We start from the raw sequence: 15466 nt of genomic DNA, 5'->3' as shown, positions 1-15466 counted from the left end.
CGATAGAATAAGTACTAGGCATCCAAAGAATAAGTCCTGGGGTCGATTTGCTCGACTAAAAGGCGGTGCTCCAGCATGGCCACAGTCAAAAGACTGAAACAAGTAAAAGAGAAAAAGAGTAAAGGGTATATATACATCCACATATATACACACACACACACACACATATATATATATATACACACACACATACAGCTGAGGGAAAAACTTGGATCTGGTGAATTTTCCGAAGTCCTCTCCCCACCCTTTAGAAAAGATTTTCCCCACAAATTACTTTATAATTGTATGCCGTTTGAAAGGTATTTATATAAAATTTCATTGAAAAAACCCAATTTTCCTAAAAGTTATGAGGGAAAAACTCGAATTTGTGTTAACCGGCATTTTGTTTGTGATTCTACCCATTTTGTCGTTCATCCTTGTTAATAATATAATGATTATTTATTGACAACGGTATAACAACAGACTAAATGCTTAACAATGTTTTGTTTCAACATTTTAAGAATCGTAGTTAAACTCCCAGTAACAGACTCCATCATTCATTCCTATTTGGATCGGTGATATGTCTAGTTAATAACCAGTCATTATCATGTCCTTTACTCTGTTAATCGGCACTCATCTCCTACAAATGGGTGACCTACAGTTAAAGTGAAGTTATTATTAAAATACTTGGTTTGTGTTTTGGAAATAATTTTATTGCAAATGTTCATCTTGTCCTGGAGTTTTGAACAGTTTACTTTCATCATTGCACCGTTGGAACATTACGCATGCGTCAGATACATGTCCATGTGTCTAGTGTACTCTTCGTGTTTAGTGAGAAAGCTGCCTTTAATCTGTAGCTACGCTCGACACCTGTTTCACACAAGTGCAAGTCCTCTTTTGATACATAATCACATCTTTGTTGGAGTTAAAAACCATTTTAACTTTTCAAAACTCCTCCAAACAGCTGTTTCAGCAAGTCAAAAACGAACGTTTATCTCAGTTAATTTGTCCGTCGCCGGTCGATCTTTTGAAACATTTTTATATTTAGGAAAATTTATTCCGTTAGATTTTCATCGGCAGCTGTGCTTATCAGTCTGTTGTGCTCCGAGATTTACAGCTAATTTCAATTATTGTCGCAATATGTCTGGAAATAATTCAAAAGGAACTAATCTCTCTGGAGTGGAACTTGACTGGGAATGGAATGTCGATAAAATAGCTAAAGTCACTGAAGAAATAATGGTTAAATCAAAGGCAGTCCATGATAAAGTCGGTACTTTGAAATATGATGAAATTAATTATGATACTGTAATAAAGGTAAGTATAATTATTAAACTATGAATATTGCTCATTTTCGATTTTTGAATATGCTTCTTTAAGAAAATGTTTAAAATAATCAAAATAAAGGCATGCTCACTACATACATCACACCAAAGGAAAATTGGTGTTGCCCTTCAGTTATCTTGTATGGAGGTTTTCTTTTCAACTGATCGAGGGGCTCTGCATTACATGGAGCAAAAGTAGAAAAAGAATTTAATTTAATTTTTTAAAGATTTGGATACCTATTAATATTTGAATATCGTCTTTTAATTTGCTCTGAACTTGAGAAATTATTGGTGGGAATTCGTATAATTCAATCTTTCAGAGTAGTAGTGTGTGAACAGGTTTCATTGTCAGACGCGTTAAGAGTTGATAAGTGGGGAAAAGATACAATTTTTGCTAGTCATTAGATGAGTATACGTTTTTGTTTTTTTTTAAGTTTAGAGAGAGAGAGAGCATGGTCGAACCAACTCTAAGCCCTTTTGAGATAGGGGTAATTAGTTTCGATTTGTATTGGCGCCTCTAGGTAAAATCTTCAACAGGGAGCTGGTCGCTAGCATTAGGTTCAGCTTTTTATGGATGTCACAGTTGAAGTGGCATTGGATACAAACCTGTTTGGTAACCTCTCGGCTTGAACCTTAGTGATATCTACAGAGTTGATGTGATAAATTTTGTGAAACGAGTGGAATTTTATCTATTTCAAATATCTACTTGTATGAGCACAGACCATAATCGGGTGAAGTAACGTTTACAGAAGATACCGAATCTGTTGATAAGATCGGGTGGACAGTGACGTCAGCGAAATCCGGATGAGAAGGTGGCGGTAGAGACTGACAAGTGCAGTGGTTCCCAACCATTTTTAGCTCATGCCAACCCCACTGGAACCTTTCATTTTTCTTTGGACTCTTTAAACATTATTGGCGAAAAAAGTATTTAAATTTTTTTAATAATGGTTAATCTAAAACCTTTTAATAAAAATACAATTTATTAAATAATACTTTCTATTCTAGGCACAAGGCCTGAAATTTTTGGGGTGGAGGTTGGTCGATTACATTGACCCATTGCTCAGCTGGTACTTCATCGACTGTGAAAGGGATGAAACGCAAAGTCAACCTCGGCGGAATTCGTAAAAAAAACAAAAACTTAACAAATAATAACGAAATTTAATATATTGTTTTAAATTAGTTTTACTATCATGAAATTTATTTCTATGAATTTTTAAAATATTGATCGTTTGTAATGAATATAAATTTTTATTCAAAATTTATAATAATAAATAAACATTAAAAAAATTTCCTTTTCAAAGGTGACCCATTTCTACCATCAACATAGTAAACTCCATAAAAATATCTCTGTCTATTAATTGCACATTTATTCTCCATTTTATTTCATAGAAACAAGAATATTTTGTGGGTTCAATAAAACGGCTATTTCATATAATTACAGGCGCAGATGTGGTTAAGACGTTTTCGTGGTTTCGGTTTCAGTCTCACTGCATGACACCTTGAGCAAGTTTCTTCTATAATAGCTCCAGGTCAACCAAAGCCTCGTGTGTGAATTTGGTTGATGGAAACTGAAAGGACCCCCTCCACTCTGTGTTTGTGTGTGTGTGTACATGTCTGTTTTGATATCGCAAGTCTGCTGTAAATGAATATCATTCATTTCCATTATTCTGCAAAAACATGTTTGCCTTGGTGAAATATTACTTTGCATAGAAGTAGATAAGTGGAAAAGAAATATTAAATGATTATACATTATTTTTCTGATGTACAGAGTCCATAGTTAGAGACAAAGAGACCACCTCTGCTTACAATTTCTTAGTGAAAGTGAGCTTTTGATAGTAGGAAAGACACTTGGCTAAAACCTGGCTCAGCTAGGTATGAAGTAGGAAAGGCAATGAAATATAATTTTACTTCTTGCCAAAACAATAGGAATTTCATAGCAATTTCACTATTTGTTCATAAGTTACTGAGCTCATGATTAAATTCAGTTTGAGCAGTTTGATTACTTTGCAACTCATTAAGGTTCTCTTATAGTCTGATATCAATATCAACTGGATTTATCCCAAATGTGTTTACCACCCAACTTGGAACATTCATTTCCAGGAATTCTTTGAACTTAATTTCCACATAATTGTGTAATTTCTTCAAGTGCTTAATGCACACGAAAAGATTATCCTTGTGCAGCTCTTCAATAGCAGCAAGGGTTGGAATATGCAGCAATTCCTTATACCCAATAGAACATATTTGTAGGTCAGGTCAGATGTGGGGGGCATGCGCCATTGTTGCATTCATCATTTGTCAGTATATTCCCAGGTCCACATGGGCGACCCATTGAGCAGTCCTAGTCTGTCCCCTTTCTCTGCAAGATATCTCCTCTTCTGCCATGACCATATGACATGGTCGACCAACATGAGCTGTTAACCCAGCCAAGTACTCAGTGAAGAGAGCATGGTAAGCAGGGTCTAGCTTGGAAAATTGTGCAACATGGCCAAAAAGTTTGAGTTTGTACTCCTGTAAGAGGACACATCTCAGTTTTTAGTAGATTCAGCTCCTTGCAAATTAAAAGATTTGTATTTTTATCTTGTTGCTTGTTCAGCAAATTTAGCTTCTTGAATATATCTTACTGATAAAATATGCCACATTCAGAAACATTAAAACTCTATCCCAAAGTTCAACAAATCAACATATGCAATTACCCTTAGAGATCATCACCAGATGTATGAACTTCAATGCAGCATCAATATTTAATTCATACAAGACTTTCCACTGCCAACTTGATAGTTTATTCATTAATGATGAACTATCAAATGAATCTTTTTTTTTTAATACTTAAAATGCATTGTATGTTTTTGTGTGTAAATTGTAAGCAGTTAGTGACAGTAATAGAAGATTTTAGGAAGAAACTGTGGTAATGTCGTCACCTTCACTGAGCCTGTGCTCCTCTCTCCAATTCCTAAATTTTTCTGTAACCCACTGATCTTTGTCATGGCTCTAAGTTGGGAAACACTGGGTTAGAGAATGAGAGATCTGTGGGATCAGTAACCCTGTTTTTGTCTATAAAACTATTAATGAAGAGGAATTGGAGACACTGTGAACAAAGCTATCCCCAGAATGAGGCAGTGATGAAAAAAATGAGTAAAAAAAAATCAGGGGTGAAGTCATCAAGCCAAGCAGGCTTTTTGGTTACCCAAAACATATCACAATAACATTTCAAGAGGAATTGTGGCATCCTCAAGTCTGTTTTGAATCGATTCAAACTGACTTGTAGTTCATGAGATGAGTGAAGGTGAGAAATAGCAATTAATGCATGTTTGAAATGGAAAAAGAAACAAATAAATAAAAACACCAAGTTTAGGCAATAGAAACAAAATGAAAACAATTAAAACGTGATTCGGACAAATAGAAAATAATAACAACAACAATAATAATGGTTTCTGATTTAGGCACAAGGCCAATAATTTTAAGAGGAGTGGTACAAGAAAAGTAATTTTCAGAAGAGAGGATTTGTAGATATCAATCAGCCTCAATACTTGACTGCTACTTTATTTTATTGACCATGTGCAGATGGAAAGCAAAGTTAACCTTTGTAAGATTCAAACTCAAAAAGTGTTAGAACATGTACCACAAAGTGATAGAAAGATGGCTGTTGAAGTATGAGATGGTAACCAATTAGGGCCCGAAATATTCAGGCAGCTGATTATTTTTTTCTTACTTGAGAATTGTGATTTCATCGATGCTTCAACAGTATTGAAATGCTATTGAGAATATTAAAAGAACTTTATGTTCTTTTTGTACAAATCCTCAATTTATATATTCTCAAAACTCACAATGGTCAATTTCAATATTTCACTGACAAAAAAAGTTTTATTTTTATTAAATTTTATCCATGACTTGCATTTGCACCTTGTGTGAGATGGAGCCTTGTAATTTTAAATGTAAAATTGCTGTTGTGCTTCACAGAACATTCTGATATAAAGGATAGCAAGCAGTGATGTTCCTTGACTGGTTTTTAACCCCTTCCCTGGTGCCTTTTTTTTTGAGAAAATGTTTCATTTTCAGAAAATTTTTTTATTGCTTTTTTTATAGTATTTTTAATGCTGATTATGGAAATAACTTTTGTTTTCATCTATTTCCAATGTTTTACTTGAAATTTTGTTTTGAAGATACCATTTTCAGCAAAAACGAAACAACTCGTCTTCCCATATTTTTTAATATTTTTTTTTTTATTGCTTTTTTTTCCAACTTTATCATCAAAAGTAAAGGGGAATTACACATTTATTTTACTCTTTTTTAGCATCTTCTCAAAAATCTTTTTTTATATATTTTTTTTTTCAATTTTCATAACCAAAAGTAAATGTAAATAAAATACTGTACTTATTTTATCTTTTATTTTTACTCATCTTCCCATACATCTTACTTTCTCTAGTATTTTATGAATGATTATTTGGTATGGAATTTTTCAAAGCATGGTACTACACATAAAGGTACATTACAAAGTTTACACATATATCCTGACTGGTTTCCCTCTGTGGTCATGTTTCAGATAACACACGCACACTTTCTTGTTGGATATGTCTTCTTTTCTGTTGCTGGGACTTCCATTGGAAAATGTCCCGGTGGAAAAGAGTTACCTGTATCATGATGATTCATGCTGGATATCAAAACACTGACATCATGACTGCTGCTCAATACTTTGTGAAACTGTAAAGGCTGTAAAACACGACATTAACAGCTGCAACAGTGACATGAAGCCATGACCAGCAGGAAGAGACACAGGTGTTCTGACTGCATCTTCACACCAGAATTTATCCCCACATCTTTGAACAGGGCCTAAGGCTCAATTCATATGAAGCTGCTGGTTGGAGAGGATTGCTGCTGGAAGGCCATATGTGTGGCAACAGGATTTGGCTCCTTGCCATATCTTTGGAAAGAGATAGAATTTTTACAACTTCTCCAGTCCCAATTTCTAACCCAACCTAATTCTCTTGATTGTTTTCCCATGGATTACTGTTTGGGACTTGGTTGAGAAAGACATTGACTGCTCTGCCTGCGGCACCAAGGCCAAGCTGGTGGCCAAAATTATGAAAGTGTTTGAAGATCTTCCCATGGACACAGTGAGGAACACATGTGCTGGGTTCTGGAGTTATTTTGAGGCCATGGTGAAAACAGAGGGCAGTTACTTTGAGTAGACTTACCTCTCGGTGATAATCTAGTTGATATTTTTTGAATTTTAAAAGATAGTTTTATTTTGGGATGGGATATTGCATTTCTTTTTTTTATGAAAACTGTGAAATTAAAAATTTTTTTAAGCACTCTTATACTAATAGCTCTAGATATGACTTACTTTGCTTGTGGCATCATCTCTTTTTACTTTCCCTCTCCAATTCCTAGTTTCCTTCAGTCATCTTGCTTCTCTCTCAGGCCCTCACTCCTCACATCACCACCCTGTGAGCGTTTTTTACTGAAATATTTTTAAATAGTTTTCTGGGTACAGTTGGTGTTTATCATGTGTTCCTTGTACCTACAATTTTTTCTCCTTATCTCTTAAACACCATCTTCTCGCTCAGATTCTAATTTTTTCCTATTTTGTTTACTTTACTGATTTTCTCAAATCCCCTGCATTACTCCTTAACTTCACTCCCTCATTTATTTATTATTTTATATTGTGATCAGTGAACTGTGGCATTGTTGGTTACAGGTTTCCAGTCAGTCAGTTATTGGTTCTCTGCATTTCTGATAGTGAAATGATTGAGAGAATGTGTGTAGCCCAGTTTAGAACAAATATCACAAGAGACTTTGTTTGAAAAATATTTTTGCTTTTGTTGCTAATGTTTACATCATGTGCCGATATCCTCCACCAAAAGATGCATAACAGGCTTCCACATAGTTTCTATCAAATTTTACTCAAAAGACATTAGTCAACTCAAGGTTATGCCAGAAAACTTTTACCTGAGTGAGATTGAACTCAGAACCATGTAATTGGGAAGTGAACTTCTTAATTACACAGCTTTTTGTGCTTTTCTACTTCCACTCCTACATTAAGGAGTAGCTAGTATGTTTTGCACTGGGATATACCAGATATAGATTATGATAAATTTCTCCAATGTGTCTTAATTATTGAATTACATTTAGAGTAACCTGATTTTATACAACTGAGATGAAGCTGTCTCTCTTCATAGTTAATTACTCATTTTATGAATGAATGAATTGTTCAGTGTTAAATGATGTTAGACATAGTACCTATTGGAGATTAAAAAAAGGAAAAGAAAAGTAGGTTCTTTTAGTGGACTCAAACCATGCATCTATTGTTTGTTGGGTGACCACACCATCTACATCATTTATATTTTCAAAAAATTTCAGTTGCTTGTTTTTTGAATTTAAACACGCATCGAGGGAGTAAGTACTTAGATTTTCCTTCTGTTATTTTCCTTTTTTTTTAACCTGATTAATCACAATTTGGCTATTTTTAGAAAACTACTTGTTTTCTTGAATTCTCAGGTTTCATTTTACTACTTTCAGTGCCATACTTTCGAACTAACTTGTATTTGAAACAATCAATTTAGATCCAGTATCAATTTCATTACCTAAATTTATGCATAATCATGATAAACTATTTATAGCATGTTTTTTATTCTCTTTACTATTGAAATTTATCAATTAAAATATAATGAAATTTCTAATTCTATAAGTCTGATTTTTTTTGTTTTTTCGTTGTAGCCTCTTGCAATGGATGCTGCAGAGTATGAAGTGCAACGAAATAACATAGAATTCATAAAACAAGTATATTCTAATAAACTACTCCGTGATGCAAGTGTGGAAGCTGATAAAAAGTTGTCGAAGTTTGATGTTGAAATGAGGTAAGTTGTTAAGTGAGACTACAAAACCAGAAATGTTGAAATAGTTTAATAAATAAAATTGTCTATAATGTGCTGATTGCTCTACGTATTATTCATAGATTAAAATCTTGTCACCAATGTTGTACAATGACTGTAAGCTAAATGTTCAACAATTCCAGCATCAATCTTAGCATGAAGAGATTGCTGTCTTGACAGTACACAGTTGACTGGCATTTTGAGTTTACAGTAGGGTTTTCTTAAGACTGCTAGAAATAACTACTCAAATTCTCTCAGGAGTTGAACTTGACTGGGTCAGTCTAACCACTACAGAGTTAGTCTATAGAGGAAATGATGCTTAAATCATCATAGATCCTGACAGAGTTGGTGCATTCAAATGCAGTTAGGGTAAGTAAAGATGGTATTAAACTATTAACACTATCGTTTCATTTCCTCTGTAGACTAACTCTGTAGCTCTTAATCTTATTGTGCATATTGTTACTAATTATTTGCTCTTTTGAAAAAAACAATGACAATTGAAAGCTTGGATGAGTTCTGAATATTTTTTGTTTGAACAAGAGTATATCAGAGAGCTGAAAATAGCAAAATTTAATTTTTATTTTATATTGCTGTATAAGTTTACTTTTGGTATTACATTAATTTTTTTTTTTTGTTTTTTTTTTTGCCTAAATGACAACTTCAGTTTGAGTGAGCATCTCAACATCATTTACAAAGTCATGTTACAGATTTGCTGGATGCTATTCTGAGCAGAGGTAGTCTCTTGGGGGAAACCAATGCAAACCTGATGATGGATATTGAATCTAGTACAGCTGTTGTTCATATTTTAAAATCCAGAGCAAAATATCTTTCAGAAAAATGTGATTGACAAAAATGACATCCCTTTCAAAGCATCGGTTGAGAAAAACAAACTGTTGCTTTTCTATAAATAGAAATCTCAATGGAAGATATCGTTTAAGAAAAAGTAGAGTATAATAAGCAACATACAGATTTGTTACATCATTTTAATGATGGATAAGTATTTTTTTTTTACAATAGATAGCTGTAGTGGAAATCTGGAGGAAATTTTTGTATCATGAATATTCTTCATACTTACCAGCAATCTCTTTTGAGGAGGCTCTCAATACTTGCACTAAGTCATGTTTGTTGGCACAATATGAAAATTAATCCAACTAATGACCTGAATGGATGTGTCAGTGGCACCAAATACTTAAAGTTCACTATTATTTAAGATGGGATATTGCCTCACATTCTGCTTGGAAAGTTTCCTATGTAAGGACTCAGCATTATTTGAAAAGAGTAACGAGAGCAGACATTGTCTGGGATTGGTATCACAAATTGACTTTAAAAGATGGCACAGAGAGAATATGAGTAACTGATCATGTGATTGTGTATGGTTATACCAAGATTCCAGAAAACTGGTGTGACTTTTGGCAAATGGAGATAACATGGAGTTTAAATACTTCTTAAGAAAACTTACAGAAGTGTATTTCCAAGACAAGTCCAAGGTGATCAAGTACTACATCTGGATTCCAAGATCATCCTTATCTGCATTGCATAAGCTTAGGACAGACAACATGCAAAGCAATGACTCTTTTATGGTTTCTCTTATGATTATATTCAGTTTATTGTGATACTGTTGTAATGGACATCAGGTTTTAAAAATTATTAAAGAACAGAAATATGAATAAGAAAATTAGTTGTGCCGACCAAAAAAAAGTGAAAGAAAGAAAGAAAATATAAGTAGGATTTTAGAAAAGTCACGGAACAGATAGTGAAAAAATGTAAGGACTGAGTAGTTTGAGTCCTATTCAAGATGATCAGAGATAGCTAAATTAGCTGTAGATCCTTCATTCCAGATAGCACATTATTATGCAGCATTTGGTTATGCTGAGTGCATTGCAATCATTAGCATGTTGCCTGTATTGCTGCCTATGTTGATCAGTTTGCTATGTAAGATATGGATACTTTTGAGCATAATTATCTTGTCCAAGGGTTAATTTGAGTCATTCACAACTCAATACAAACTTGAGTCTAGAAAAGTATACTGTCTCAGTTATCTTGTTATGGATGTATGTTGTGTATTTGAGTTAAATAGGAAAGAATTCTATCTTAGAATGTTGTAATTGTGTTCTGCAGTTTATGGCAAGTCGAGCATTTAGTTCAAGGAGCTGAGTATTTTTGGAGTAACTGTAACCATGGTGTTTTTGTAGTGGTTTTCTAGCTTTAGATTCTTTTTTGAAGGTTGACTATAGTATGTATGTATGTAATTTCTGTTAGTATCAATAACTTTTTTCTTCTGCCTTAGTTCAAAACATCATACCTGTCCATTATTTACATTCGATGGATATTTGTCCTCGTCTTGTTTGTTGCTAACACACTGTTTCGGCTGATATACCCTCCAGCTTTCTTCAGGTGTCTGGGGGAAATTTCAAACCCGGGTTCTCATTCCTAAGGTATTTTTTGATGTTATTATTATCATTATTATTATTATTGGTCACTGCTTGGAATCGAACTCAGAATTTTGGGGTTAGTAGTTCGTGCTCTTAACCACTATGCCATATGCCTGTGGGCAATTATGGAATGAATTTTAGGGCTTATAAAATCTAATATTTTTCTATTCTTCCTTAATACTGGTTCCCATATGCTGCTCATATCTGCACTTAGTCTGCTTAGAAGTTTGTTGTGTCCTAGCATATGTGCTGCTGCTTTTAGTTTTCGTATTTTCCAGTGGTGTTCTCTATCTATTATTTTAACTTCATCCCACAGGGGGAGGTGGTCTCCATTTTTCCATACATGATCAGCTATACCCGATTTATCAATATCTCCTCGTGTCACAGCTTTGCGATGTTCGTTTACCCTTATTTTGAGGGGGCAGCATGTTTCGCTTTTGTATAATCAAGCACAGCTGCATGGGATGGAGTACATGCAGTCTATGGTCATATTCTCTTCTATTGGTGGTTTTACTCAGAGATATTTGCGAAGTGTTGTATTATTCTTGAATACCGTCCTAATGTCATATGGGCCGCATATCTTTTGTATCTTTTCGGAGAGGCCTTTCACATAGAGTAGACAGACTGTGGACAGTTTATTGGCCTCATCCTCTCTCTTCTTCATAATTGGAGTGGATAGTATACTTTTGGGGTAGTTGTTGCTTAACAGATCGTTATTGAGCTTGATCATTTCTTCATGGTGTGTATCATGATCGCTACTTATATTCTTTGTATGATGTTTTAGGTACTGAGCAATCCCTCTCTTTACATTGTATGGATGGTAGGAATTGAAGTTGAGGTATCGTCCAGTAAAGGTCAGCTTGCAGTATACGGATGTCCTGAATCCATACTTGGTGTGTGTTATTAATACGTCCAGGAATGCCAGCTGATTGTCTTTTTCCTTTTCCATTGTGAACTGTATGGATGGCTTTTTTGTGCTCACATGATCTAACAGCACTTGGACATCTTCCTGGTGCGGCCAGAGTATAAAGGTATCATCAACATATCACAGCCATAGGGTTGGTTTTAGTGGCATTGATCCAAAAGCCAAATTCTCAAAGTATTCCATGTACATATTGGCTATTATTGGTGATGATGGTGAACCCATAGCTAAACCCTCTTCTTGTTGATATATATCAGTGTCCAAACTGAAGTAGGTGGACTCTACACAGAAGGTCAACATTTCCATCAAGTTTCTTATTGGTATACCAGTGCGTTCTTTTAGATGGGTGTCTGTCACTAGTTTTTCTTGTAACACTGATAGTGCTTCACCAGTTGGGACTTTGATGAACAGACTTATCACATCTAGACTCACCATCTGGTTGGATTCAGTGGGGGTATCCTTGATCAATTCTGTGAAGTGGGTGGATTTCTTCACGTACGATGTTGACTTTCCTGCTAATGGACTGATTATATCCACAAGGAAGTGGCTCAGTGGATGACATACTGAACCTCTACAGCTTACTGTGGGTCTTAATGGAATACCATCCTTGTGAATCTTAGGGAGACCATACATGTGTAGTAGTTTATTGTGGTGTTGAGTCAGTTGTCTGTACTTCATTGGTGTAAAGAGATCCTTGTTCTTGATCAAGACCTGTGACAACTTCCTCTCTGTTTTCAGAATTGGGTCTTTCTTTTCTTTGCTGTAGCTACCATCGCTTATAAGACTTGCTAACTTTTCAGAGTAGTCAGACTTGTTCATCACCACTGTAGCATTTCCCTTGTCCGCTGGAAGTATTATGATGGAATTGTCACTCTGTAGTCTTTTGATAGCGAACTTTTCTTCCTTAGTGATATTTGGTTTAGGAGGTTTTGCTTTTTCTAGTACCTGTCTCACTTTCCATCTTAGTTCATCTCCCTGAGCTTTTGGTATCTTTACGGCTATTATGTCCAAGTATGGAATACACTTGATGGTTGGAGCAAAGTTGAGACCTTTGTTCAGTACTGCTTCTTCAGAGCTTTCTAGATGTCGGCTACTTATATTAATTACTGCTTTCACAGGTGGGTGACGGATTTCAGTCTTCATTCTCTGACCTTTGTGTTTCATAAATTTCTTTCAAATTCTTTCCAGATCTTGTTGGATTCTCTTTCTATCATCATCTCTGGTATTTTTCTAAGTAATGACTATAACCTCTCTTTGATTTCGTTATTTAGTTGATGTTTTTTTCCAATGGTTGTTTGTTGTTAATATCCGTCGAATGTAAATAATGTACATAATTCCTCATCTCTTAAATATAAAATTGTATCATACCTGTCTTTTGGTAGATGTAAACCTCTCCTAGCTGTTACTATTTGCTCTAGTTTTAATATTTCTCTCTTGGTCTGAATTTATAAAGATCATTTAGCATCATCTACAGCTTCATATATAGTTTCTAGGGGGTTGTCTAGTTTATTAACTTTGAGGTCATCTAGTGTTCCTCATTCTTATCATGTGACCTGCTCTGCTCTGTCCCAACTTGTTTCCTTAAGATATAACTTATGTCATATTTTTTTAATTAAAACAATATTTTACAGTATATTATATCAATTCTTTATATTCTGAGTGTCAGTTTCACTGATTTGACTTTGTTTTTGTTCCTGCCTAGACAATTGAAACAAGTACATAAAATATATTGTTTCAAATTTTAGCACAAGGCAAGCAATTTTGGGGGAGGGAAATTCAATTACATCGACCTCAGTGTTTAACCCCTGAAAGGATGAAAAGCAAAGTTGACCTCGGAGGAATTTTAACTCAAATTGTAAAGACAAATGAAATGCTGCTTAACATTTTGCCTGGCTTGCTAACAATTCTACCAGCTCGCTGCCCTTGAAGTACATAAAATATTGAAATCAGTTTCATTGAGTATACCTTCTCACTGATCTTGTTGTGCCTAGTTAAAAAATTCAACATATTTGCAGTGCAGTAGTAAATACTTTGCAAGCTGACTCTGTAGTCTTATTTTCACTAAAGGACTCTGTCTGCTAATGTCCTTAAAAAATTATAAAATCTTAATTTCCATTTCTTCTCTCCTGCTGGTCAGCTGATTTTCCTAATAAGAATTAGATTTATTTTTCATCTCCACATTTTATGATTTTGTATTCTAATAATTGTGTCTTTGTTTCTGTATAACGTTTTTATATTGTTCTTCACATGCTTGAGCATTGGACTAAATGTCTTTACCTCTTTGTGTTTTGAATTCAAATCCTGCCATAGTTTATCTTTGCTGTTTAGTCTTTTAAGGTTGACATAATAAGTACCTTTAATCAACTGAAGATCTCTATAAGTGACTTTACATAAAAGCATCCTTCTCAAATTCAATGGACTCAAAAGGACCATCTTGTGGTGTATGTTTATTTACCCCTTGTACAGGATGCCAGTCCGTCACAGGATTACTCATTTTTGCCAGCTGAGTGGACTGGAACAACATGAAATGAAGAAGTGTTTTTCTCAAGAACGCATGTCACCTAGACCAGGAATTGAAACCTCAATCTTACAATCACGAGTCCAACACCCTAGCCACTAGATCACTTACCTCCCACTTTGCATAAAGTAAAAATAATTCTTTTTTAGAACAGTGGATCTCAAAGCACATGAAGCTACAAATAATAGTATGTAAGTATTTAGTTGAAAAACCCTTTTGAATAGAAAAGTTAGAGGTTTCCTGTGGCTCACAAAACCAATATTTACCCACTGTTATTTATAGCTTTATGTGCTTCAAGATTCACTCTTCTGAAAAAGGATTATTTTATGTTCTCTTAAAAGTTTGTAAAACTCTTATGAAAATAAACAATTTGTCTTTCTTGAAAATCTCAAACCTCTTGAAAATTCTCTTTTAAATAATCTTTCTAGCATGCGGCAAGATGTCTTTGATTCTATTGTAACTTTCTCTGAAAAGAATCAAAGTACTTTGACTGGAGAAACCAAACGATTAGTGGAACGTCTTATAAAACTTGGCAGAAAAAATGGTAAGTTATTGTTTTGTCCATATCTCTTAAATTGTGCAGGTTTGAAGTTTTTTTAAATGGTATTTAATTCAGTTATGAAATTAATCTCTATCTATAAAAGTGAAATGGCTGAAAGTTGTATGTTTGCATGTCTCATTTAGTGGTTATGCAGGGTTCAGTGGCAATAGGCATGCTCGGATTGTGGCGAAAATTTACAGGGACATGTAAAATGAGGCAAGGAAGTGACTGGACTAGGTTAGAAATCTCCATCTCAAAAGCTGTGGTTACTAGGGCAACAAAACTCAGACTTTGACAAGTGTTTGTCGTTTCTCTCTTTCAGATATCACCCTGTCTTCCTCGATCTCTCTCTTTCCTCTCTTTCCTCCACTTTCTCTCTTTAACGGCGTTTGACAGCTTCCACTCTTTCCCTCTCCACCTTCGCCATCTCTATCACTCTTTCTCCCACCGCCTCTCTCTCTGTATGTCTGTCTGTATCTCTTTTCTACTCTAGGCATATGGCCCCAAATCTTTTGGGAGGGGGCCAGTTGATTAGATCAACTCCAGTACACAACTGGTACTTAATTTATCAACTCCGAAAGGATGAAAGGCAAAGTCAACCTTGGCGGAATTTGAACTCTGAACATAAAGACAGATGAAATACCTATTTCTTTATTGCCCACAAGGGGCTAAACATAGAGGGGACAAACAAGGACAGACAAAGGGATTAAGTCGATTACATTGACCCCAGTGCGTAACTGGTACTTAATTTATCGACCCCGAAAAGATGAAAGGCAAAGTCGGCCTCGGCGGAATTTGAACTCAGAACGTAACAGCAGACGAAATACCGCTAAGCATTTCATCCTGCGTGCTAACCTTTCTGCCAGCTCGCCACCATCTCTCT

At 34.9% G+C, this 15466-nt stretch overlaps 1 protein-coding gene across 2 annotated transcripts in view; it reads left to right on the top strand.

Moving 5' to 3' along the window:
- The first annotated feature begins 425 nt into the window (after window positions 1–425).
- LOC106883272 (thimet oligopeptidase) overlaps window positions 426–15466 on the top strand; it is a 41420-nt gene continuing 26379 nt past the window's right edge. Inside the window, exons 1-3 of one of the 2 annotated variants that reach the window (XM_052974914.1) lie at window positions 426–1293; window positions 8016–8155; window positions 14471–14586. In XM_052974914.1, coding sequence (XP_052830874.1) covers window positions 700–1293; window positions 8016–8155; window positions 14471–14586 — 850 coding nt within the window. In that variant the 5' untranslated portion in view covers window positions 426–699. The remainder of the gene's footprint in view (window positions 1294–8015; window positions 8156–14470; window positions 14587–15466) is intronic. The other variant, XM_014934221.2, reaches the window with a different exon arrangement.

The sequence above is a fragment of the Octopus bimaculoides genome, chromosome 19, assembly GCF_001194135.2.
Source record: "Octopus bimaculoides isolate UCB-OBI-ISO-001 chromosome 19, ASM119413v2, whole genome shotgun sequence".
Taxonomy (NCBI): Eukaryota; Metazoa; Mollusca; class Cephalopoda; order Octopoda; family Octopodidae; genus Octopus; species Octopus bimaculoides.
Note: the sequence above shows the minus strand (reverse complement) of the source record. Positions and strands in the feature narration are given on the sequence as shown.